Raw genomic sequence first — 26,258 nt, 5'->3', positions numbered from 1 at the left:
TTTTATATAAAAATTATTTGGGATAAAAACATTAAGCCCCCCCCCCCTTCAAAAACGCCCTTCTGTTTGACAGCCAATCAAGTGCAAGCATCTGTGGGGTCAAAGGTCGCGTGGTGCTCAGGCTTGTTGTCCGAAACTGACAGGTAAATACAGTCGCGCTGCTGGTGTAAACTCGTGTAGTAACATGTTCATGTCGAACGAGGCTCTTTTTCTGTAGAAATGGGGACTCGAGCCTCGATAAGAACAGAATAGTCCCGGTTGCAGCAGCATGACTCCGTTCCCTCTGCCATCAGAGTCCGCGCGTTTTACAACTTGCTGCTGCTCCCGCCAGGATGTCGGAAGGCTTCTTGATGGAAGTGTGCGTGGATTCGGTCGAGTCGGCCATCGCCGCGGATAGAGGGGGTATAATGCACGTCACCACACATCCACATGCGACACGCGTGGCGGCGGCAGAAGCGGCGCTGACTTGATTTTTGTTGCGTGGTGTGGAACCCAGGCGCAGGTCGCATCGAGCTGTGCTCCAGCCTGCTCGAGGGAGGAATTACGCCGAGCGTCGGTGAGTTGAGGTTCTGGTTGTCATTTCGAACATATGTCCATCAAACATACAAAAAAAATGAACTTTCCATGTGAAGTTTCTAAAATATACAGTACAGGCCAATAGTTTGGACACACCTTCTCCTTCAATGTGTTTTCTTTATTTTCATGACCATTCACGTTGGTAGATTCTCACTGAAGGCATCACAACTATGAATGAACACATGTGGAGTTATGTACTTACCAAAAAAAGGTGAAATAACTGAAAACATGTTTTATATTCTAGTTTATTTGCTCTGATTACTGCTTTGCACACTCTTGGCATTCTCTCGATGAGCTTCAAGAGGTCGTCACCTGAAATGGTTTTCCAACAGTCTTGAAGGAGTTCCCAGAGGTGTTTAGCACTTGTTGGCCCCTTTGCCTTCACTCTGCGGTCCAGCTCCCCAAACCATCTGGATTGGGTTCAGGTCCGGTGACTGTGGAGGTCAGGTCTCCACTTTTTGTTAAGTACATAACTACACATGTGTTCATTTATAGTTTTGATGCCTTCAGTGAGAATCTACCAACGTAAATGGTCATGAAAATAAAGAAAACACATTGAATGAGAAGGTGTGTCCAAACTTTTGGCCTGTACTGTATGTCCATGAAACATACTAAAAAATGAACTTTCCATGTGAAGTTTCTTTTTATTTATATATATATATATGTGTGTGTGTGTATATGTAAAATCTTCAAAAGCATTAATTCACAAAAAGCAGAAATCAAAATACTTTGCCTTCAAAACATCAATTCTTCTAGGTACGATTGCACACATTTTTTAATGAATATGGCTGTTGGGGTGTAGACAGTCATACGCCTGCCTCATGGTTCGGGTTGCCAACCGTCCCATATTGCCCAAGACGTCCCGAAATATGGGTGCTTAGATTCGCCAGCTCCTGTCCCGTATTCCAATTACAGCTTTGTCGGCCAATAATAGACTACTGTAAGCATTGCCGAACACATGCAAACGTTGATATGGGTTATAGACTGTTTCAGGGGTATCAGGCGATGTGCTATACCACTGATTTCCTTTTCGATCCGATAGGATCCAATACGATTTCGATTCCAAGTAAGATTCAAAATATTAACTCGTATTAAAATTAAATGTGTTTGTAAAATCTTAAAAAATGTGCATGTTCTGTGGCACCGTGGGATTTTCCTGCAAGAAAGTGTTTGCAAGCCTACTCATGGTATCGCATCATGGATAAGTATTGGCTTGTATTTTTTATTTTAAGTGGAGTGATTGTCACATTTGATACACAGCAGCACAGCACACGATGCACACAGTGAAATTTGTCCTCTGCATTTAACCCATCACCCTGAGTGAGCAGTGGGCAGCCATGACAGGCGCCCGGGGAGCAGTGTGTGAGGATGGTGCTTTGCTCAGTGGCACCTCAGTGGCCACTTCCTTAACCACTAGGCCACCACTGCCCCATTTAGCATTAATCCTGACCAGATCTCCAACACCATTTGCAGAAATGCATCCCAAAACTTGCAAGGAACCTTCACCGTCCTTCGCTTTGCAGAAGTTTGGCCAAACAATTCAAATTTGGACTCCTCAGTCCAGAGCACGCGCTGCCGTTTTTCCTGTTTTCGTACATAGCTGAGTCGCTTTGCTTTGTTTCCATGTTTGCTTTCTGGCTGCGGCTCTTCCATGAACACCACCTCTGGCCAGATCTCTGAACAGCAGATTGGTGTATCTGGGTCACAGCTGATGGCGCTGAAAACCCCTTCAATTTTAAATGGAAAAAAGCAAGTTTACCCATAAGAAAGGATGGCGGTTTGAGGGCGAAGGGTAGTAGTGCTAGTAGTGCTATTTGATTTTGAAAGCATTCTTTTTTTTTTTTTTTTACTACATATATAGTCTCTCCAGAAAACTATTCATATTTTGATGTCTATTCTAGGGCTGTTGCAGGTGGTGAAGCAGTACGTCCGCATCCCTGTATATGTGATGATCCGGCCCCGGGGTGGAGATTTCCTGTACACTGATCGTGAGGTGGAGGTGATGAGGAAGGATATTGAGCTGATGAAGGCCCACGGGGCAGACGGGCTGGTGCTGGGGGCCCTGACGGAGGATGGAAGGGTGGATGCTGAGCTCTGCATGGAGCTGCTGGGTAAAGTTCTCAAACATCAGTACTGATGGTTGTAAGACTTACTTAAAAATAGAAAATATATATAATTCTATATATATTTTATTCTTTCTCTAACAGCTGCTTGCCGGCCCCTGCCTGTCACATTTCATAGAGGTAATGAGAAGCCAAGTTCATCCAGTCGCATTTTAAATTTACAAATGAATAGTTTGAACACTTGACAGGAATACGTTGCGTTTCATATTTTGTGTAGAGTCTGTGATTTGGATTTGAATTGCTAATTTTACTACACAGCATGTCTATTTACTTAATTGTGCATAATTGCAAAAGCTTAATTAGTCGTTTTGCTTTATTTGATTTGGACACCTCTTTGTATCATTAAGGACATTTTTAGATTATGGTGTGTCACGTTCCTTTCTAGGGGTTGAGAATGTGGACAACAAATGAAAGGGAATAGGTGGATGGATTCACACAAAACAAACCCAAATGCAATAATAGTACGTTTACTTGCAGCGTAGGAAGGTCAGTCAACAACCAATCCCATATGTTGCTAAGTACAGCAAAAGCCACACCGACAGGAGGAAAACACACACACACACACCACACAAGGTGGGAGAGGAACGAGCCACAGCTGACACACGACTGAACAAAAGTTCTAACAGAAGCTTCTCTATATCTCCACAACAGCAACAGTCTCCACTCTCTCCTCTTCTTCGAGCACTAGGCTGCTGTCTGCCGGGAGGAGGCTTCAGAAAGCCTCACATACATACTCATGACAAATAATACAAAGCACTACTACTAGGGACGTAACAGGTGTGTGAATACACAGTACTGAACCATCATCCTAGTTTTGGCATTTCATAAACATACAGGCTTTTTGGAAGGAAGAAATAAGATGAAGTTTAGAGTCCTGGATGGAGTTCATTTTCATACAAACGAAGGAAATTGAGCAATGTGTGTCACACTGTAAATGAAGCTGCTTTTCTGGAACTTTTTTTATGAAGTAAAGTCATGCATTGTCCTCAACCATGACTGGTGGCAGCAGAACTTCATACACAGTTTATTGTGCACAGTGCAATTTTAAATCTTGCTTGGTCATTTGTTTATCACCACTGAGGGAACCCATAGTTGTAATCATTTTGATCATTCCTATTTTGATCAAGCCAACTGGATTCATTCCTGATGTACATTTTTTTCCCTCCACCCAATCACAGCATTTGATATGGTCCACGATCCTGCTGTTGCCTTGGAGATGCTGATCTCTCTTGGCTTTGAAAGGGTATTGACCAGTGGCCTGGACTCATCTGCTCTGGAGGGTCTTCCTCTCATCAAACGTCTGGTGGAGCAGGTGAGAGCCATCTGCTGGGTTCAGACGCTCGTCCAATTCCAACAAAATCACAAAATAATGAATGTATATCTAGTTCATTTGAACTCATACGTTAATTCAACTGACCCATAGAAAGCTCATACTGTCGACGAAACATAAATTGAGCCATTTCTATTCTGAGATTTAACATAAAAAATAAAATGACAAACACATTCATCAAAACATTGTTTTGTAAAGTCACATTCAGGGTTACATGTCCATGTGTTTTGCATTACCAGGCCAAAGGAAGAATCGTCATTATGCCCGGTGAGTATGGTTCATTTCACTCACGTGCTGCGCATTATTCTGGAACGGATGTTATTTAAATATATAATTGCCATGGAAACCTTAATGGGATTTCTTTTTCTGCTACAGGAGGTGGCATCAGTGAGCGGAACTTGCAGCGGATTCTGGAAGGGTCTAGTGTGCAGGAGTTCCATTGCTCTGCCCGCTCCACCAAGGACTCAGCCATGAAGTTCAGGTGAATAACATTTTCACAACTCCAGTCCCGTGCTCGGTCACCTTTACATTTTAACTCGACAGTTACAAAAGATGGCTGAGTCTGAAGGTTTTACAAGAAGAATTTTACATCCTGAGTTCACCGATAATGAGCATATAAGACTCAACAGACAACTACTATGTCTGATGTTTTAGGTTCCAGGTCGGAAGTGAGGTCCTGTTGCTCTGTTGAATGGGAGTGTTGGTACCTGTTATTAGTAGATCTGATGCACACAAATCTTGTATGGTGCAACTACAACATTGCCACGCCCCACTTCACTCCAGTAGCTTTGTCTTCTGTTGATTACTCTCACGTATCTCCCATCAGTCAAACTTGAATAATTAACAGACACAATTACGACAAGTTTCTTACACAACTTACAAGATCAACTATGAAACATGAAATAGACACAATACATGAATTTTCCACCCATTTGTCACACCAACCTGATTAAAGTGGCGTGCACAGATGCTGTCTGAACAGACTGCTCCGTTGAGTGCTCATAGGCTTAATTAGCTGACTTTAGCCAGTGCCTTTCCCTTTTAAAAAAAAAGTTTTGTGCATAGTGTTTGACGTCATCACAGAGGCCGTCACTGCTTTTGCTCTGCTGCTCAGCTACTGGTTGGCAGCACAGCTTGAGATTTTTTTTAGGCAGTTCATTTGACGGCAGGACAAAGTGCTGTGGGGGAAAAAAAGACAGTGAAAATGTCGGGCATTATCTCAGTGAGCCGGATGTGGAATAAAGAACAACTTAACAGGGTGACCAGGTGTCCCACTGTTCTGTGACTTGAATAGCTGAAGAAGTTCTGCTGTGATATTTTTGCACTCTCACTACGCCCCTTAAAATGCCTGCGACGCTTTGTACCATTTGTAGTTTGATGTTCCAGCATTACTGTGAAATGGTGAACATTTAAGCAGTTTTTATTTGAGCTTTTCTTGAACACTATCAGTGTGTTTGAACATTAAAGTTGAGCAGCACCGGGTGTACGTTGGTATCTGTGATTTTTAAACACTCTTCCTTAAACAGGAACTCCAGCGTCAACATGGGCGCTTCTCTCTCTGCCTCGGAGTATTCCCAGAAGGTGGCTGACGTGACCAAAGTGCGGACCCTCAACGCCATTGCTAAGAACATTGTGTAGAGTGCTGAGGGCCGGTCCCTCGGGCCCCTCTGGGTGCAGTGATGGTAAAGGAGGAAAATGTCACTGCTCTGAAACTTGAATGAGCCATAGTAATGCAGGTCGGGATGAAAAATGTAATCACCATGTTTACAGGCGAGCCGTCTATTCTCCAAGGTGATTATCACTCTGTAGTTTTCACTGAAATGTTTATTTTATTTAAATGACCTGCGCCATTGTAAATTAACGTGACCGATTTTTGCATGGATTTTGGGGCTTAATAATCACGGGCTGCTCACCGTTAGCAGTGTGCGATTCTGCCGACGTTATTACCACTGCCAGGTTCTCAGGCCCTCTTCTGCTTCAGTGACATCGGAGACCTGTCCAGTTGCTGAGTCACAGTTACGCAGCACGCGTGTGGTCAAAGGTCAACGCCGCGTCGCAACCTCTGCTGTGCGCTGAAAGTGCCACTTGCTCCGGGGTGTCTGTTCCATTTGGATGGCTTTGTTCTGATATTAACACGTGGCTTCCTATCGGGCTACAGACCCTTGAACTGGTGTGTGTAGGTGGGAAGAGCCGGCCGATTACATTAATTACCTCTGCACACACACGCTGCGGTAACCACTCCCTCCCGGTATGGCACACGTCTGTCAGCCGGGCCCTCTGGTCGTAAAGACCTGTCATATCTGGAGTCAGCATCCTGTAAAAGATTTTTATTATGATGTGTTTAAGCTTTGCTTGGTTTACCAGGAGGCGATTTAAAACTGAAAAAGGAACTGTACGGTGGCGCACGAGGACACCTCGGAGCCTCATCGCGCGCCTCCGCGGCCTTGAATCCTGCGTACTGAGTCACTGTAGACCATGTGCATTTATCGAGGACGATTTAATCATTAACCTCAAACACTGCGAGTAGGCAGAAGGTTATCTAATGGGAGAAATTTCAGGACATCACCTGCTTTCATCTGCTGTGATGCAATGTATTTTTGTACAAGATACACAACCTACAGTAAAATATTTTCTAGCAAAATCATTGTCTCTGCGTTATCCTTCTGAACACTGAGGGTTGTTTGAACTCCATTAGCAGCATCTGATTAGATAATTTCTTCATAAATCTTCATAACAACACCACTGCTTTTATCCTAATTAGCACGGCCCTTTGAAGGTCCTGTCATTATATGTAATGAAATATTATTCCTGCTGATTTGATAATTGGTTGATTGATTGATCCTCCCTCACTCACTCCCCGTCCTTAACAGATTAGTCCTGTTACTCAGGGTCACAGCTGCCGGAGCTGATACCGGGACACGGGACGCAGGGTGGGAGTCACCCACCGCAGGGTGCGCACACACACACACACACACAGTCAATTTATATCCTGTTATTGTTTATTATAATAAATACACAGCAACAGAACATATTGAGAACGGAAATTTGGGTTTGTGGAAGCTGACACTGCCGACCTCACAACATAGTTGTGGACCCAGTGGGGAAAAAGTCATGTTTCTCTCTCCCTTCCCCTCTCTCTCTCTCTCTCTCTCTCTCTCTCTCTCTATTGATGATTTTTGAACATGACCTCAAGGAATCCCAAAAAATATCAGGGGTTCAAAAAGGATGTTCCTCCGCGGTGTAGAAAGCAGTTTTGAGGGTGTTATTGTTTGCATATTGTTGCATAATTAGTCAGTCCCCTGCCACCGCACCCCCTATCCCCCATTCTCCCCACAGCCACAGGAAGGGAGTGGGAACTCTCGGATTTGGCCGGGGACTGTTTCTTTTCCGCTTTGGTTGTATTCATCGCCGCTTGGACTTTCAACTGCCGTGTTATAAAAAGTGAGGAGCAACAGATGGGAAGTCAGAACTGAGTGGGGCACAGAACGAGCTTGGACGTCTGTTCCCCCCTCATGACCAGGACAAAGACGAGCTCTTCATCAGACTGCTGGGCCAAAAGTAGGTTAGAATTTGCATGGAATTACGTGGTTGCCTCCTGGCAACATTTGTTACATGGTTTTGCGAAAAGACAGACGTTTCAAGTAAAAAACTGTTAAAACAGATGAGGGGTTAAGCATTAACAGAGACCCGACAGAAACAAGAAAAAAAGGCCGAAAAGTTCTCCTTCTACCGAGCGTTTATGGCTTGGGAAGTTGCTGAATCACAGCCTGCCTTGAACTCCACACGGACCGCGTTTGTTTACTGCTAGCTGAGGATTACGAACATTGGACACCGTCTCTCCTCTTTGAAGGTGAACTCGAGGGAACATGTCGGCCACGCTGGACGAGTTCTGTGGCTCAACGTTCTGGGTGAGTTGATTAAAATAATACAGAGATGAAAACACAATTTTTGTCAAGCGCCTGTGTATTTTTAAAATAATTCAGGAAACCCCATTTTTAGTTTAAATAGCACATGATATAAAATATTTCTGTTGTTTTCCTACATATGAGTGTATATGGCACCCATGTAACTATTAATGCTTTCACGAAACCATTCTTATTACTTTTTATCTGTTATATTACCTAGGAGATGCACGTTGATGAATGTTGGCTGTATGTCCATGTGTCCGTTTTTTTTTTTTTTTTTATTCCTTCGGCCATCAGTGCTTTATAAACGTATTTTTTCTCTCCTGACAGAAGTGTACTTGGGCATTATGGTGTACCGGTAGTGGAAAATAATAGCAGCTTTTGCTGGCCTTATTTACCCACTCTGCGCATTTAATTCGTGAGATGTTTTTGTTCAAACTGAAGACCTAATTATTCTGCTAAATGTTAAATGATTCAGTTTCTATTAGTAGCATTTGAAGGGCCCACAGTTCTTACTCTTGCTCTTGCTTTGTCCTTCTTTCCTTTTTTTTTTGTAATTACAGAAAGTGCACTTTTCCTGCTTTCTTAAGAAAGCAGCAGTGGTAAAATTGTGGTTATTTTTCTTAGCCCAAACAGGCAAAAAATGTTGAATTCTTATGACTCATGTAGACAATGCCACACATAATCCTATTTCAGTATATAGTACATACGAAAAGGTAACTCAACTGGCCATAGTGTAAAATCAACCTCGCCACAATATACTAAGGGGTCGCTCCCTGTATTGACATGGTAAAAAGTAATGCCCTTAGTCCTACAAGATACAATTTAAGACAAATTAGCCTGCACATCTTTGTTGTTAAATACAGACCTACCTCAAGTGTGGTGCGATGCAGGACGGTGAAGGATGTTTTGTCAGATTGGTATCCATGCAGCAGACGCAGGACTTTTTGCCCAACATCAGTGCCCGACCTCATCAAGGCTCTACAGAATGAGTGGGCAGAATGACACAGAAATACTCCGAAATCTTGTGGAAAAGCTTTCCATGAAGGACGGAAGCTGTTATAGCTGCAAACGGCCTGCTATTGTACTTTGATGCTGAGAAAGAGTTTTAAAAAGAGAAAAAAAAAGCATCCAGCCGAGGTAGACCATTATTAACATACTGAAAAAAAATTTAAAATGAAAACACAAATTGAAAAGGTCATGCGACTCTGGATCATACATTTGTACACAAAGATTCAGCCCCTGAATTGAACATACGTTTCATCTGACTTTCACTTCCTCTTATAGCATTCTTCAATATCAGGCTTATTTCTCTGCTCCCCCGAGGCAGAGCTCACAAAATTGGGGTGCTTTGTAGTGTAGATTAAAGCCTGTTCAAATTTATTAATAAAAATTAAGCTTAATGATTAGCTGCTAAATTATGCACTGTATAATGAACAGGTAAAAATACACACAAATCAAGAATACTACATTATGTGCTTTTTCAAAAGACTCCTAAGTTTATTACTTCAGTTTCATTTGCAAAATGTCAACTTCAAAAATTGTTTATGAATTAATGCTCTAAAAACCATTGTGTTGCGTTCACTTAGTTTTATTAAATCCCCATGTTTGATTATTCCTTTTTACTTTATTTGAAATTTGACTTGATACCTTCCACTACCTTTGTTCTGAAGTCCAGCATGAATGTTGGTACCACATGGCTGTGCTTTCACCTTTGCTTTGGTGTGTTATGGATTATTATGTGAACTGTAACATCACATTTTATAGTTATACATCGGGTTTTGGTTTGCATCTATCTTTATGAATGCACTTTGCTTGACATTGGAGGTACAATTGCCGTACAATTATTAAAGGACAAATGTTCAACATCAACATATATTGCACAGAAAATGACAGAAACTGCATGTAATTTAAATTTAACTGGCTTAACTGATTAAAAGTAGTTCCTGCTATTTATTCACTAAAGAAACGACTAGTATCATCATGTCCCCTCTGGTACGTTATTTATAGTACAATTTTAAAATGAAGCTAAGCGAATTATTTTTTGGACCATTTTAGTCATTCCTGTGCTCATTTAAGTGCACAGCACTCCAGGTATGTTTCCATCATTTTCCTTTTTTAATCACCTCTGAATCATGTAAGATTAATATTGTAATTAAAGGCTCCGCAGGGCTCAGGCTCGGGGGCTCAGTCTGTCTGGAACACTTGTTCTGAAACGGCGGCCCTGTTTGTGTGCATCTCAGAATGACTCGTACGTGGAGAGACCAGACCCAGACCTGCCTCTGTGTGTGGAGCAGACGGTGCTGGTGTGGCTACCTCTGGGATTCCTGTGGCTATGTGCTCCTTGGCATCTGGCCATGCTCTTCAGGAAGAAAGCACAGAGACGAAAGATCTCAAAACTGTATATGTGCAAACAGGTAACACGTGGAGCCAGTGTCCATCAAGCTCATTTAAAATCTGTTACAGTGAGAGCTCACCAAACCATATAGGTTCACAATTCTGCGTGTGTTTTATTACTATTCAGTCACTTTATCAGTAGTCACTTTCTTATCCCATGGTAGCTTGATGGTAGAAGGGTAGGATTTTTTTTTTTAATTACCATCATTGACCATCGCTTTTGCCAAAACATCATCTAGCAGCCCAGAACCCCTTCTGGTACATGAGAATGACTCCACATCTAATACCTCATCAGTAGAAACCTACCATTGATGAATGAGTGGTAAATTGGGCTATATCAGCCTTTAAGAGTATACTTGAAAGTATGTAAACTTTGTGCAATTGGTGAAAACTGGAAATAGCTTTTAACGATCTCGGCATACATGTAGAGAGTCCCATTATAGGTTCCTGTGGAATGTTGTGTTCGTTAACACAAGCGTTTCACTTTAAAAGCTTTATTGATTATTAGCAAACCCTTTTCAATTATACTAGTATAGGTGCAAGAAGCAATAAAACAAGCCTTCTTCACATTAGTACAGTACCTAGTGCATTATCTTAAACTTTGTCAATTACTATTGTGATTTTCTTTTCCATGGAAAAAAAGGACATTTCTAAATGAAAGGGAGTGTATATCCAATAGTTTCCATTAAATTGGCCCGCATGTGTTTGAGATGTTTTAAATTGGCTTGACAATGTGTTTGAAGGTTGTACCTGCTCTTTATTGTCTCTTTAGATTGTTGTGGGCCTTCTCTTCCTTACATCAATAGCTGGCCTCGCCTTAACCCTTGGAGAAGATTACGGACCTCAGAGTGCCACCAGCTTTAAAAACCCACCAGTCTTATATACCAATCCTGTGCTGTTTGCAGTCTCATGGGTAAGTTAGCCTTGATGGCATCAAATTCACTCAGAGTGACCCTCACTCTGCCCCAAGGCATTTACCTGATGGTTTTAAATTGCAACTCCACAGTCTCCGTCACATTGAGGTCAAGGGTTAAAGGTCTTGTTTTCTGTTCCCAGCTCCTTGTGATGCTGTGCCAGGAGAGTGTGAGACGTAAAGAAAAGACATTCGACTCTGGAAGTCTCTTCATGTTCTGGCTCCTACTGGTGCTTTGTGGAGTCTTTCCTTTCCAGACTCTTCTGCGGGAGGCCTTGCGTCTGGTAATAATGACCAGTTATTGCTCTCAGAGCTGATAAGGTTTAATAAAGGCTTATTTGTCAGGTTACTTTTACTGCCAAAATACAGCTATTAATTATATCATGGTCTTACTTTCAGTTTTGGGTTTCCTCCAAACAGTATAGTTTATCTTACATTTTAGATATTTTTTTGAGTAATTGTTTGCTTGGCATGCAAATAAATTGCCAGAAAATGTCTGAATTGATAAAGAATTACATTTTGCTTATACACAGGAAGAAATTCCAGATCTTCCACGTTTCTGCTTGTTCTACATAGCTTTTGGGCTGCAGGTTATTGGACTCATTCTGTCTGCCTTTGCAGATGTACCTCTTGATGTGAAAGAGAGGGTGAAGAAGGTAAAATTAGAGGAAATTTGACATGATGCCTTTAATATAATTTAAATATCATTTTCTTTCTTTGTAGAATTATCAATCAGTTACTAACCATATTTATAATTTTCCAGAATCCTGAAATTGGAGCGTCTTTTCTAAGTAGAATCACTTTTAACTGGTTCAACAGGTATTCTTTTTCTAAATTATTTTATTTCACTGACAGGTTGAATTGTATTCATTGTAATATTGTCATGGATCCCTGCTGGCAGGCAACAGAGTATTCAATTGCATGACTTACACAGGCAGGGGATTTATCCCTTGACAGGACACATAGCATACAGGCCAGGGTAAAAGGCAGAGACCAGACATAAGGGCAATTAGGCTAACAACAATAATTAACAGGGTAAATCTATACAGAGCAACACAGGCGAACACAATCTGGAAATGAGGAACACACTCGGTCAACACCAAACTCTAGACTGGAACACAGTAATAATACCACAGTCTATGGAATGCAGGTGCAAGTGGAAAACATTACATTCTGTGTTGGTCATACAACAAATACGCTAAGGATGATACAGCACTCAGGACAGGAAAGAACCCTTCTGGTTAAGGGACACCAATACTAATTTATTATTGTTATAACTCATATAAAAGTATTGAATAAATGACGAGTTTTTACAGTAGATCTTGTATTTGTATGATTCATTCATTAAAGTTATAATTTTTATGCACTGAGGAATTACTTTTGAGAAATAATAGTCATAGAGCTTTTGTATTTGGACAAGCGAATTGATGCTCATTTGCCACCTTTTGTTTTCGCCCAGCATGGTTTTCCATGGATATAAAAGACCCCTGGTGCAAGACGACATGTGGGAGTTGAATGAAGAGGACTCCACTCGCCACATTTGTCAGAAATTTGAGAGCATAATGAACACAGAGCTGGGGAAGGCTCGACGCAGGCTGCAGATGAAGCAGAGCAGGAAGAAAGCAAAACAAAAGTCCGATCCACACCTGAATGGACTGTCAAAGGGTGTTAGCCATGATGTGCTAGTGATGGTAATTTGGCTTCAATTCTGAACAGACCATTAATTTGACAGTTCAAAAGAATGCCCATGATGTGTGAATTCTCATCAGAATTATAATTATAATATGAGTGTAAAATTATGCATCAGAAAATCTTTTGCAGTCGTAGGCTTTTCCAGGTACGGAGAAACATTGTTTTATTTCCCTTTGGAATATCAGGAGGAAACTGGTGAGAAGAAAAAGAAGAAGAAAAAGGAAAAGGAAAAGAAAGACAAAACTGAATATCCCAAGTCATGGCTTATACCTACCATATTAAAATCTTGCAAATGGATCCTGATAGAGTCGGCGTTCCTAAAGCTTCTTCAGGATGTGCTGTCCTTCATCAGTCCTCAGCTTCTTAAGTGAGTCGAGTTTTTATGAGTGGCCTGTTTACCATCTGCGGGTAAATGATTGAGCTGCATTGGTTACTGGATAATTCCTGTGTCAATTGTCTGTGTAAACTTCACAGGCTATATTTTCAAGGCTCTAGGTGTTGAGCATAACTAGTAATAGACTTGTTAACGACTGACACATGAGTACAAATGAGGTCTAATAACACTTGGAGTCTCAGTTATTACATGCGAACATTGGAGCAGCTTCTTGAAACCCTTTAATGAAGAATGATGGCTGTCATTGAATTAGTCATTCACAAGTTTCTGAATGGTATTATATTATATTATTAATGGTATTATGCACCAAGACGTTAACAGAGGGCCAGTGGTGGCCCAGCGGCTAAGGAAGTGGACCTGTAATTGGCAGGTTGCCGGTTCGAATCCAGAACCGCCAAGGTGCCAGTGAGGTGCCACTGAACAAAGCATTGTCCCCACATACTAAAAGCAGAGAATGCATTTCACTGTGTGCATCATGTGCTTGCTGTGCACAATCGCTTCACTTTCACTTAACAGCAGTTCCTTAACATTGGGCATGACAGTAATATCCTACTGAGAAATGACACTAATGTGCAATGAAATCTTAAGAAGATCATTTATTTAGCTTGATTTGTGTGTACATGACTTAATTTAAGTGAACCTCCCTCCCCTCAAGTTAGTTATGCATGCAAGTTAGTCATTCTGTAGGAACATGCAAGTGTTTACTTAAAGGCATTTGTCATTTACAGACTGCATGTTTTTCTTTGGCCAGGCTCATGATCTCCTTCACACAGGACTCTACCATTTTCTTATGGAAGGGCTACATGTATGCAGTGCTGCTGATGCTGGTAGCATTCTTGCAGTCTATATTTCTCCAGCAGTACTTCCAGCTGTGCTTTGTCCTGGGCGTGAAAGTTCGCATAGCCATCATGGCTGCTGTTTATAAGAAGGTACCCTTTTTGGTCTTTTGGTCATTTGATCATTTGAAGATCGCCTATTATGAATTTTCACTTTGTGAGGTTATTTAAACTTAATATGAGTTCCGCTAGCCTGTTTATGGTCTATGTGTATAAAGAGGGCTTTGATGATTGGGTGAGTTGTTGGTTTGATGACGTCACTTTACTGCCCGTTCTCCTCCTCATTAGCATTTAAAGCGACACACACCGAAATGACGCGTCCTGAAGATATCTTGATGTGTGACTTGCTAAAAATGGCTGTAATTTTGCACCACAGCTGAATTCCAGAAAGAGACTTCAGATACAGTATTAAGGGACAATATAAAAACTATTTCATAATAGGACCTTTAACAGTGTTTTAACAAGCATTATGTTTTCTGTATTCTTGCATAGTTTAGCTATTCAGTTTATAAGCATTAATAAACATAATACAACATGTGCTTCTTCTTTTGAAATGTTCCCTCTTTTACAGGCCCTGGTTATGTCAAACGATGCTCGCCAGCAGTCCACAGTTGGAGAAACGGTCAATCTGATGTCTGCTGATGCCCAGCGTTTTAATGATGTCACCAATTTTATCCATTTGCTGTGGTCCTGTCCAGTCCAGATTGTTCTGTCTATTGTGTTCCTGTGGAATGAATTAGGGCCATCTGTTCTGGCTGGTTTGGGTGTCATGGTGCTCATGGTCCCCATTAATGGGCTCTTGGCTACTAAGTCCCGAGATTTCCAGGTACTTCCTTATTGCAGGTCTCTTTAACAACTGATATAGCCTTATTTTGTTCTGCTGTCTGGACTGACACAGGTTCTTATGTAACTGCAGGATATATTTTAGCACTATGAGCTGCTATTCAATCATTTCCATCCATGCTTTATCTCTTCTATCTCTTTCAGATGCAAAACATGAAGTTCAAAGACAAGCGCCTCAAAATCATGAATGAAATTCTGAGTGGGATAAAGGTAAAAAAGTTACATACCATTACTTAAAGTACCTCTCCTGGGATAAATTGGGGGTATACATGATATCTAATTTAGCATGTGGAAAGAGTTCATGAATGCCAGATACACTAGTTTACCAATTTAGAAATCTGGAATTAAAGCACTTTATTGTCCTTTGTCAACAAATGTATTGCAGTGCAATTAGCAGTGTCCATAAATTGTGTAAATGTCTTAAATAACCTTGTAATTTGATTAATCGTATAATAACTTCTATCCTCTAAAGAGACTTATTTTTTGACTAAGTGCCACATTTGCACTGTCTATTAAATGCCTATACTCTTCTTCATTTCAGTAACACGTTGTCTTAATATATACATAATATTATATATTGATAATATTATGTATCGGCTCTTAATATTTGCTCTGCAGGGCTTCTATTGACCTGTTTGGAGTCGACAGGAAATGTATTTATTCATGCCTTGCACTCTGAGCCCTATCGTTTGCGATTTATTATCCCCCTGCACTTCAGATCCTCAAGCTGTTTGCCTGGGAGCCTTCATTCAAATCTCAAATCCAGGAAATTCGGGAAGAGGAACTGAAAGTGATGAGAAAGTTTGCATACTTGTCCTCTGTCTCCACATTTATATTCTCCTGTGCTCCGGCTCTTGTAAGTATAAAGTGATGAAATAAGGCATTCAGGAACCAAAAATCTAAGAATGCCAAGTTTTGCACAAGTTTTTCTTTAACACTGGGTCCGTGGGACAAATTTCCAGACTTAAGTTAATAGAGAATAACTTATTTTTTTTTATTGTCTGATGACAGGATCAATAGGCATATTAATAATTTATAAAAAAAATGTGTAGTAGACAAATATTTAAAATTAACTTAACTAAATTAGTGAGCTTTAAATTAAGTCGTAACTCTTTTAATCAAATGGCATTATAATTTTTAAACCATTGTCCACAGTCAAATTTCTTTTCTCAATGTGAGACAGGACATGGGTATAGAATTGTCTCAGTATGAAATCATTAATTTGACTGCTGCAATTTAATCATAATGGCTGTGGTTTCCCACAAAGTGTGCAAGACCTGTACAGCAAATTTGTCAGGAGGATGGTGCATTATAAGTTGTTCATTTTTTTAATAGAAAAGGTTACACATGTAACCAGCTAAAGAAATAATAAGTTCATGGCAGCATATGCAATTTATAGCAAAGCTAATTTATTAATATACCATATTATCTGTTGACCTTTATTGTTATCACAGTTCCTGGAAATGAGCATTATATGCTTGCAGCATTTGATAACACTCATTGTTCACCTACTCTGCACAAATGGCTAATTTCTGTATTTTTATTTGACATTTTGAAGGTGTCTTTGGCATCCTTTGCCGTGTATGTGTCAGTGAGTCCTGACAACGTTCTGGATGCACAGAAAGCCTTCACCTCCATATCCCTCTTCAACATCCTTCGTTTCCCACTGGCAATGCTTCCCATGCTCATTGCATCTATGGTGCAGGTAATGCACTTGAAGAAATTTTTGAGTCAACAGCTAGTTGACTCACTAGTCTGTGGTAATTGTTGTCTGCCACTTTACTTATATTTTATATGTATATTTTAGACCACTGTCTCTAAAAAAAGGTTGGAAAAATTTCTGGGTGGAGAGGACCTGGATGATAGTGCAGTGCACCGTGACTCCAGTTTCAGTAGGTTCCGTTCTGCCTTTCACTTCCTTGAGCATGCACTCAGCCAGGTCTATCTATATACTTATCAAAATGTATTACATAAAGTCAAATATATATAATATATATATATTTGAATACATATTTATTGATAGAATTCCTTTACTGAGGAGCCAGTTGTGACAGGTTATATAGGACCCCACTTTTTTCAATGTATTACAGTGTTTGCTGGTTTTATCTACCAGGCTCTGCCGTGAGCATCTCAGAAGGCAGTTTTTCTTGGGGGAAGGATGCGGACCCTGTTCTTAAAAAGTAAGTCTATTTCCTTTCATTTATAAAGTCTGGGTCTAGTAGTTGTCCATTTCATTTCATGCAAGTTAGAAACAACAGTGTCATTTCTACATACACTCTTTTCAAGTGTACAAATGTTGAAGGCACTGAAATGTTTGGAAGGTCTGCAGTATATGATACTGTATTTATTGATTTTGATTACTGCTCAACCAATCAGGGCACTTTATGTATATGCAGGAGACACTAGTTATTCCTGCATTGACGTGTCACAATGTTAATGTGTAGCCTGATGGCAAGTCACATGTTGCCTGTTCTTTACGTTTGATTTCAGATCGTTTGGCCATTGTCTGTTAAATAAATAACATTTCCTTTAAAAATGTCGAGCTTCAGCACCTCCTCAATCCTTCACCCGGGCAGCATGACAATTATGACTATAGACTATGTAGGCTGGTTCCTTTGAGGTTAAAAAAAATCCACCATATTATGTTATATTGCACTGAACATGAGACATCATAAAATATATACACATAGATGAGAAGACCTGAGGGAAAATTGTGGTTTGGGCATGTTTTTCTTCAACAGTACAAGGACTGTTTACACTGTTTCAAACTGATGTGTGTAGTTTTTAGAAGATGAATGGCTAAAGTGACTTCTGTTTACAGTATTTTGGTCTAATCTGTATGTCAGCGTGTCTTTGGAAGTTAAGCCTGGTCAGCTGGTGGCAGTGGTTGGAGCTGTAGGATCAGGAAAGTCATCGCTGCTCTCAGTCCTACTTGGAGAAATGCACAACATCAAAGGCCACATCAATGTGAAGGTAAATATTATTTCATTAATATTATATTTTAGATGTTCTGCTGATTCTTTCAGGGTAATTGAGGTGGGAAGTTTTGAAAAGATATTCCGTTCACTCATATTTGCTGTTGATTTTAATCTTCTTCCTCTCAGGGCTCAGTGGCCTACGTTCCTCAGCAAGCGTGGATCCAGAATGCAACTCTGAAGGCAAATATTCTGTTCGGCTCTCAGCTGGAAGAGACGCGGTATCAGAATGTGCTGGATGCCTGCGCTCTGCGACCCGACCTGGAGCTGTTAGCAGGGGGAGATGAGACCGAGATCGGGGAGAAGGTGTGTTCATTCCTGAAGCAGGAATGTGGTCATGAGTTCAAATCCGGACTTCGTCCTTGTTGTGCAGGGTTTACATGCTCTCCTCATGTTTCCTTTGGGTTCTCAGATTTCCGTACATGTCCATACAGAGACATTACAGTAAATAAGACACAGCTTTCAAATTGCTGTATTTGCCCGAATATGAATGTTCATGAAAATAAGGTCATTATTGGTACAATTTAAGAACAGCTAGGGTTAGATGGAGGAAAATGTGTTTTCTGAATGTTTTCTGATTTCTCCTCCTGGCTCACAGGGCATTAATCTGAGTGGAGGGCAGAAGCAGAGGGTGAGCCTGGCCAGGGCAGCCTACAGCTCAGCAGATACATATCTGTTTGATGACCCCCTGTCTGCTGTGGACTCCCATGTGGGGAAGCACCTGTTTGAACATGTCATCGGTCCGAAGGGCCTGCTCAAAGATAGGGTCAGTAGAAATGCTTCCAAGCTGAAGGCTCATATATCTTCTCAGTTGTGTGAAATGTTTTGTGAGTTTACATGTAATGATGCATAGACTTATTCAGTTCTGAAAAACTGATGCTGTCTGTGCTTAATGGTTTTTGATAAAAGTTCTAACTTGTATCTAAAAATGGGGATGCATTTGCTCCTGCTGCTTTTTCCTGAGTGCTCTTGAAATGCGGTGCATCAGTGAGAGAGAATTTTCTCTGTTCTCCTGCAGACCCGTATCCTGGTGACGCATGGCATTGGATTTCTGCCTCATGTTGATGAAATTGTTGTCCTGGTGGATGGAGTCGTGTCGGAAGTGGGGTCTTATAACAAATTGCGAGCAAGTGGCGGTGCCTTTGCAGAGTTCCTTTCTACATATGCAAAAGAAGAGGCTAAGAAGACATTAGACGGTAGTTCCAATCTCCAGCCCATTTAAACAGAAGGATTCATTCAGACTCCATAATCTCAAAAATCTCTCTCAAATATATTGCCAGCATCCGACTGTCACCCTTCTGGCACCACAATTAAATAATTTCAATACAGAAGTGGTCATTTGTTCGGAAACCAACCACTGACGTGAATTAAATTATTTCAAATCAGAAGTGGTCATTTGTTCAGAAACCAACCACTGACGTGAATTAAATTATTTCAAATCAGAATGTGGATGGCCTAGTGGATATTGTAATCGAAAGGTGATGGCAAAGCAAAGGACACATTTGGTTGTGTCACCGTGTGCTGTGCTGCAGTGTTTCACAATGACAATCACTTCACTTGCATTCATTTGTAAAATAGCTTATTTAGTGCCGTCTAATTTTTTGGTCTAGACCAAGACTCCACGTTTTCATATTTTAAGAACAAAAACTTCCCTTTTCAAACTCTAACTAAGTCAGTGTGTTTTGGAAGCAGATGAGGCATCAGACACGGAGGACATCACTCTGATCCCAGAGGTTCATGATCCCCAGGCAGACTGTCCACCGGAGGACGTGGTGACTGTCACTTTAAAGAGACAGAACAGCCTGCATCACAGCCAGCGATACAACAGGCAGAGCAGCAGGTACTTCTCCTGCAGATGGGTTAAAACTGTGTGATGTTTTATTTCTTATTCACTTTCAAGCCCTGTTGTTTAGCATTAGCTCAAAATTCTTGTACAGGGCGTCAAAATAATGTATGATCAATAAATAAATTTGATCACCACAGTCAACATGACAACATAGTAATATAAATGAGGGTAGTGGAATTCTGTTTCTTTCTTCTAGAATAAGCAAGAAGAGTTCTATCAGGACTATAAAAGCCTCTGAGGAGACGAAGAAAGGCCAGAGGTTGATCGAGAAAGAAACAATGGAAACTGGGAATGTGCGTTCTTATTTTATTACATTTAATGTCTCTCATGTTATTGCTGAGCAAAAAAAGCAACATCTGACGTTCTTCCAACAGGTGAAGTTCTCGGTGTATCTGCAGTATCTGAGGTCAATGGGATGGTGCCTCTCCTTCCTGGCCTTCTTGATGTACTTCATTCAAAATTTAGCATTCATTGGGTCAAACCTGTGGCTGAGTGAATGGACCAATGATGCAGAGACGTATTTCAACACAACCTACCCTGTCAGTGTTAGGGACACAAGGGTTGGGGTTTTTGGAGCACTTGGAGTGGCACAAGGTAAAGAACCTGTGTAGTGTTGCGATACCAACCATTTCCTGTCTGTTCATGGCGATGGGATGTTCTGTCTCTTGTTGAGGTTTGTCTGTTTGACAGCCTCTTGCTGTTCAGGCTTTTATGCTGGGCATGTAAACAGATCGTAGTCCTTTGGTAGGATAGTGTTGGAAGTCCGGTTTCTGAGGCTACGCGTGTGCCGTGATCTTGTGTGTGCCAGGCGTGTTCATTTTCCTCGGGGCCATGGTGCTGGCAGAAGGCGCTGTGTCGGCATCGCGGATCCTGCACTCAAGCCTGCTGTCTAATGTCTTGCGTGCGCCAATGCTCTTCTTTGACACCACGCCATCAGGCAGGGTGGTCAACCGGTTTGCCAAGGTAGGCCTGTGCTGGGGGGGGTCATTGGTAGCAGAAGTACATCCATAATCAATGACAGTAAATTATTCAGGACCAGGGACACTTAGAATGACAAAAATTAAAAGCTATCACATTCAATAGCCTAATAATTGCCTAATAATTAATGATATTATTTTCTCTCATACTTTATCAACATAGCAATTTAATTAGAAAGTGAGAAATACAGTAGTGGTCTGGAGTTTCTGACAACGATGGCTTTTTTGCTGAATTCTGTGTATTTAGATGATTATATGGCTTAATTGGTTGTTGAACGCAGTTTTTTACCACAAACAGGACATGTTCACTGTGGACGAGATGATCCCCATGTCATTCCGCTCCTGGATTCTTTGCCTGTTGGGAGTGCTGGGCACGTTGTTTGTCATCTGCCTCGCCACGCCGCTCTTCACCGCCCTGGTCGTTCCTCTTGCTGTGGTCTACTACTTTGTGCAGGTAAGAGAAACAGGCCGCCTGCTCAGCCTGTCACCACCTGTCACCACCGTCAGGGACATTCACAGATCTGCACAAATGACAGACCTGCAGTCTGGATGACTACAGTGTTTCCATCACGCCACTTTCACTCCTCAGCATGTTGTGTCCTTGTCTTCAGGTGGCAAACAGTGCAAATTGTAACGTTTAAAGATGTTTTCAGATTCCTGTTTTAAAGCCTCAACGTATTTTGTCTCTCCTCTGTGCTCTGCAGAGGTTCTATGTGGCGACGTCTAGGCAGCTCCGTCGACTGGATTCCGTGTCCCGGTCGCCCATCTACTCCCATTTCGGGGAAACTGTTTCGGGCCTGTCTGTCATCAGGGCATATGGGCACCAGGAGCGCTTCCTCAAGCACAACGAAGTCACCATAGATGAGAATCTGAAAACCGTTTACCCATGGATTGTCTCTAACAGGTCTGCCATTCACTCCGCAAGAACCTTTCTGTGAAGTTCTGACCCCCTCATGCCTTATTCATCGCTGCGTCCTTTTCCTTTGCACTGCTCTGTAGGTGGCTGGCCATTCGTCTAGAGTCCCTGGGGAATTTCGTGGTATTTTTCTCAGCGCTGTTTGCTGTGCTGTCACGAGGATCTTTGGACAGTGGCTTGGTGGGACTGTCCATCTCCTACGCTTTGAACGTAAGCCTCCTTAGCCTTTGATTTTCTGGAAATATCAACTATTGATGTCTTTTTTTTATTCACTTAACAGTCATATCAGTCATTAGTTTCTAACCCCCTCGTATTTTGGGGGGGTAATTATTGCCAGGCATGAATATCATCTTATAAATCATTAGGTGACCCAAACCTTGAACTGGCTGGTGAGAATGACCTCAGAGCTGGAAACCAACATTGTGGCGGTGGAAAGAGTGAGCGAGTACTGTGAGATAGAAAATGAGGTAATTTCTTTTTTTCTTTTAGTCCTTGATCACATTGTTATTAATTAGATTCCGGTCATTATCATTTAAAAATTAGAGCCAGAGAATAATTTGATCGTAATGTTTTCATGTTTCCTCCACTCTCTTCTTTAGTCGCTCTGTCTTTTTTCCTCAAGTGTTTGTCTTGTGATAGTGGCAGCGTATCCTAGCAACAGTGAAGAAATGCAGTGTGTGCCTCTCCCTGGTTGTTTCATTAGGCACCGTGGGTCATGGAGAAGCGCCCTCCGCAGGGGTGGCCTGATGCCGGTAGGCTCCGTTTTGATCAGTACAAAGTCCGGTACCGGCCCGAGCTGGATTTGGTTCTGCACGGGATCACCTGTGACATTGAGAGCGCAGAGAAGGCAAGCATCCACATTCACAAACCTCATCACATTGTCCAATCCTAGTATGTTGTAAATTCTTCACAGGATATTCAAGGATCTAGTGCTGCAAGTGCTGAGCTAAGCTAAACATGGGAAATGGTTTTTATCCACCCAAGATGACAAACTTGTTCCTCTTCTGAGTTTGCCGGTGGTTTTATCTCACCAGATTGGCATTGTGGGACGCACAGGGGCAGGAAAGTCAAGTCTTACAAACTGTCTCTTCCGCATCATTGAGGCAGCAGAGGGAGGCATCTTTGTAGACGGGGTTGACATCGCAACCATTGGTCTCCATGACCTCAGGAGCAGACTGACAATCATCCCTCAGGTTCCTGGCTCATTTATATTTTTCCCATCATAAGAGAATTAAAAACAACATTTTAAAAAGAAAACCATTTGTAATAATGTTGATGTGCGTCTGGCTCTGCAGGACCCTGTGCTTTTCTCTGGGACTTTGCGGATGAATCTGGACCCTTTTGAAAAGTTCAGTGATGAGGACATCTGGAGAGCGCTAGAGCTCTCCCATCTGAAGGAGTTTGCTTCAAGCCTCTCTGATGGGCTTCAGCACGAGGTGTCTGAAGGTGGAGAAAACCTCAGGTGGGTAGAAAGCTCATGTGGCCACATTTACTTACAAAAAATCTACAGTATTGTTTAGGTATCCACATTTAACACCCTTGATAAGTTTACTAGATAATATTGATGAACTGTATTTTGTAGAAAGCATGCTGGTGTTTGCATATCCACAGCCAGGTTTGATTAATAGCTACACAACACTGCTGCTATTGCAGCATCCCCTGGTATGATGAATGGATATTTGCATCCCCTGCTTTCTCAAGTTGAATCGACAAATGGATCTTTAGCGGACTAAAGGTGCTTTTTAGGTGCTTTTGCAGTGGCCAGTGGCCAGCAACATCAAATCTACCCCAGAAACCCCTTATTGGCATCCCAGATTTGTTTTCTGGTCTGTGACTTTGGTACTGCCTCCCTCATTAAGGTCATTCTTTTATAATGAGACACATACCCTGAATGATTGATGCCTCATAAAATGTCACTCCTTCCAAAGGCATAGACATCGTACCCATTATTTTGTCTGTTACAGGTGTGTTCCTTTTTGTTAATTTTGATTTTATGATGTTACAAGATGTTTTTTTTTCCATAAGGTAATGTGAGAATCAAATTGTATCCAGTTTTGCTGAGTGCAATCCAATCTGCACACCAATCTGCAATCCAATCTGTGCTTTCGGTTTGCTATGGTAACATCAATGGACGTCCTTTTTTCTCCCTGGTGTGCGTCCTCACCTGCAGTGTTGGACAGAGGCAACTCCTCTGTCTGGCCAGGGCTCTGCTGCGGAAGTCCCGCATCCTCATCCTGGACGAGGCCACAGCTGCCGTGGACCTGGAGACAGACGACCTGATCCAGAAAACCATCCGCCAAGAATTCTCACACTGCACAGTGCTCACCATCGCCCACCGACTGAACACCATATTGGACAGCTCACGGTAAGTAAGCAAAAAGAAACTATTCTGACATTTTTGACAAGAGTGAAAAATCAATGGGGTGAATTTAGCCCACTCTTGTAAAAAAAACGGGTTACTAATGGAACAGGTGCCTTGCAAAATGCCACGCTTCTATGCCTGATGGATGCCACTTACGGAGTGTCTATTCACTCTTTATTTTTGCCCTATTAATGGCAGTCATTATCATCTGAATGTGCGTATATTTCACACATTCTAGTTGTGATGGTTTGTAAATCAGGCACACACACACACACACACACACACACACACGTATTTCCATTTATGAATGGCTGTGCAGGTTGCAGACTTAACTGCAAAGTGACATCATGTGAGAACAATGCAGAGGCAATAGTGGCCGCCAATGTCTTTTCTGTCTTTCCATCCAGGATAATGGTGTTGGATGCAGGCCGGATAGTGGAGTTTGACACACCTAGTGCTCTGTTCGAGAAACAGGGGCATTTCTACTCAATGGCAAAAGATGCTGGGATCGTTTCAGTAGATTCTACTGTGCTCTGAATGTTGCGAGCATCCAGCAGTTGTGAATGAACTTGAAGAAGCATTGTTTGTATTTGAAGTATCCAAGACTTATTTGTTTGTCATTTATTTAAGTGTCACTTAACTCTGTTTTTGAGGTAAAGATTATTGATTTGATATGGTATGCTCTTTTTTTAATGTTTTGTACTGTTGTTGTTCCTTCAGTCTAAAACAATATGAAATGAAATTAATGCAATTTGCATGATCATGTAAATTGTGTTGCACTGTATATGAGAAATTATTGTTTTACCTTTTTTAAATCCTGCATTAATAATTTAATGAAAGTGTTTGTCTTCATAAAGTCAGTCAGCATCAAAACTGATGAATTTAAGTGCAGTTGCAAAGACCATCAAACGCTATGATGAAACTGCTTCTCATGAGGACCTCCCCAGGAAAGGAAGACCAAGACAATTAATGCTGTGGACGATAAATTCATCAGAGTTTGTCAACCTCAGAAACTGCACCTCACATTAGAGTCCACATAAATACATCACAGAGTTCGAGTAGCAGGCATGTCTCAACATTTACTGTTTCAAGTAGATTGCATGAATCAGGAGCCACTTCTGTGAAAAACAAGAAGAAGAACAGTGCTGATTGCATCAAGAAACACAAGGAATTAGTTAGACCGATGGAAATCAGTCAAGATTTGTGGGTCCATGCGAGACATTGAAAAGGAGGAGGAGGAGGTATGATGGTATGGGGGTGCTTTGCTGGTGACACTGTTGGCGATTTATTTAAATATTTTAATCAGCAAAGCCATCATTTATGAGCCATAACACACCTTCAGGTATGTAAAGGCTAGTTGACCCAGAAACAGAGTGATTGAGTGCTGCATTGGATGACCAGGCCTCAACATCAACAACAGTTATTTCTTATATAGCCCCAAATCACATACAGTATGTCTCAATGGGCTTTGACAGGCCCTGCAGTTGACACCCCCACACTTGACCCTTCTGCACATAAGGAAAAACTCCACACAAAAAAACTCTAGGAGAGAGAAAAAAGAAAGGAAGAAACCTGAAAGTGAAGTGATTGTGAAACACTGCAGTACAGCACACGGTGCACACAACGAAATGTGTCCTCTGCTTTTAACCCATCACCCTTGGTGAGCACTGGGACAGGCGCCCGGGGAGCAGTGTGTGGAATGTGCTGCTGTGTATCACAATGACCATCACTTCACTTCATTTTGCTCAGTGGCACCTCAGTGGCACCACGGCAGATCGGAATTCAAGCCAGCAACCTTCTGATAACAGGGCCGCTTCCTTAACCGCTAGGCCACCACTGCCACTGTTGGGCAGTTATACAGAGAGGGACCCCCTTCTAGGGTAGAGTGAGCCTGTAAATTGTGTCAGTGCAGGGTTGGTGATTATTTGTCCAATAAGAGAAAAAGTCCTACAGTTGTAGAGGTGGAGAAGTCCAAAGTGTAGTCAATTATGTCCATTATGATGCTACTGGTCCATTTGAAAATCCATGAAGCTTTAGTTGTTACGGTGGTGGTGGATGTGGTGACCTGGTTTGTTTCTTCTGTTAAACCCTGAGACGGAAGCTCTTGTAATAAGGTCTCAAGCAGCCAAGCATAAGCTGACTGACTGCATCATAACCCTGGATAGCCTTTCTA

At 41.6% G+C, this 26,258-nt stretch overlaps 2 protein-coding genes across 4 annotated transcripts; both read left to right on the top strand.

The window, feature by feature from the left end:
- The first annotated feature begins 81 nt into the window (after positions 1–81).
- Positions 82–6,670, top strand: cutc (cutC copper transporter homolog (E. coli)). 2 transcript variants are annotated; one of them, XM_028989164.1, is made up of 9 exons: positions 82–143; positions 294–402; positions 497–556; positions 2,478–2,687; positions 2,784–2,819; positions 3,878–4,011; positions 4,269–4,296; positions 4,405–4,510; positions 5,556–6,670. In XM_028989164.1, exons 2-9 carry the CDS (start codon positions 333–335, stop codon positions 5,665–5,667), a joined length of 756 nt encoding a protein of 251 aa, XP_028844997.1. In that variant the 5' UTR covers positions 82–143; positions 294–332; the 3' UTR covers positions 5,668–6,670. The 2 variants fall into 2 exon arrangements, with proteins under 2 accessions (XP_028844997.1, XP_028844996.1); XM_028989163.1 differs by having other exon boundaries at positions 109–402.
- Positions 6,671–7,294: 624 nt separating this feature from the next.
- abcc2 (ATP binding cassette subfamily C member 2) lies at positions 7,295–24,757 on the top strand. 2 transcript variants are annotated; one of them, XM_028988667.1, is made up of 33 exons: positions 7,295–7,587; positions 7,880–7,937; positions 10,178–10,351; positions 11,104–11,244; positions 11,388–11,528; positions 11,778–11,900; positions 12,008–12,063; positions 12,704–12,935; positions 13,122–13,303; positions 14,082–14,259; positions 14,738–14,992; positions 15,154–15,219; positions 15,728–15,865; positions 16,568–16,714; positions 16,817–16,901; positions 17,123–17,189; positions 17,856–17,982; positions 18,114–18,290; positions 18,583–18,750; positions 19,003–19,180; positions 19,677–19,824; positions 20,027–20,123; positions 20,205–20,424; positions 20,639–20,793; positions 21,106–21,261; positions 21,512–21,711; positions 21,807–21,933; positions 22,089–22,190; positions 22,427–22,570; positions 22,758–22,916; positions 23,019–23,185; positions 23,894–24,088; positions 24,493–24,757. In XM_028988667.1, the coding sequence occupies exons 2-33, from the start codon at positions 7,896–7,898 to the stop codon at positions 24,620–24,622; spliced, it is 4,677 nt and encodes a 1,558-aa protein (XP_028844500.1). In that variant the 5' UTR covers positions 7,295–7,587; positions 7,880–7,895; the 3' UTR covers positions 24,623–24,757. The 2 variants fall into 2 exon arrangements, with proteins under 2 accessions (XP_028844500.1, XP_028844499.1); XM_028988666.1 differs by having other exon boundaries at positions 7,296–7,937.
- Positions 24,758–26,258: the final 1,501 nt, after the last annotated feature.

The sequence above is a fragment of the Denticeps clupeoides genome, chromosome 8 (genome assembly GCF_900700375.1).
Source record: "Denticeps clupeoides chromosome 8, fDenClu1.1, whole genome shotgun sequence".
NCBI classification, from domain to species: domain Eukaryota; kingdom Metazoa; phylum Chordata; class Actinopteri; order Clupeiformes; family Denticipitidae; genus Denticeps; species Denticeps clupeoides.
The sequence above is the reverse complement of the archived record's forward strand: the minus strand, read 5'-3'. Positions and strand labels throughout refer to the sequence as shown.

Coding starts and splice junctions, on each gene's coding strand:
- cutc (XM_028989164.1), top strand. CDS start 333: ATGTCGGAAGGCTTCTTGATGGAAGTGTGCGTGGATTCGGTCGAGTCG. Junction 403..496: donor CATCGCCGCGGATAGAGGGG/GTATAATGCACG, acceptor TGTGGAACCCAG/GCGCAGGTCGCATCGAGCTG. Junction 2,688..2,783: donor GCTCTGCATGGAGCTGCTGG/GTAAAGTTCTCA, acceptor TTTCTCTAACAG/CTGCTTGCCGGCCCCTGCCT.
- abcc2 (XM_028988667.1), top strand. CDS start 7,896: ATGTCGGCCACGCTGGACGAGTTCTGTGGCTCAACGTTCTGG. Junction 11,901..12,007: donor TGAAAGAGAGGGTGAAGAAG/GTAAAATTAGAG, acceptor ATAATTTTCCAG/AATCCTGAAATTGGAGCGTC. Junction 21,262..21,511: donor TGGTCTACTACTTTGTGCAG/GTAAGAGAAACA, acceptor TGTGCTCTGCAG/AGGTTCTATGTGGCGACGTC.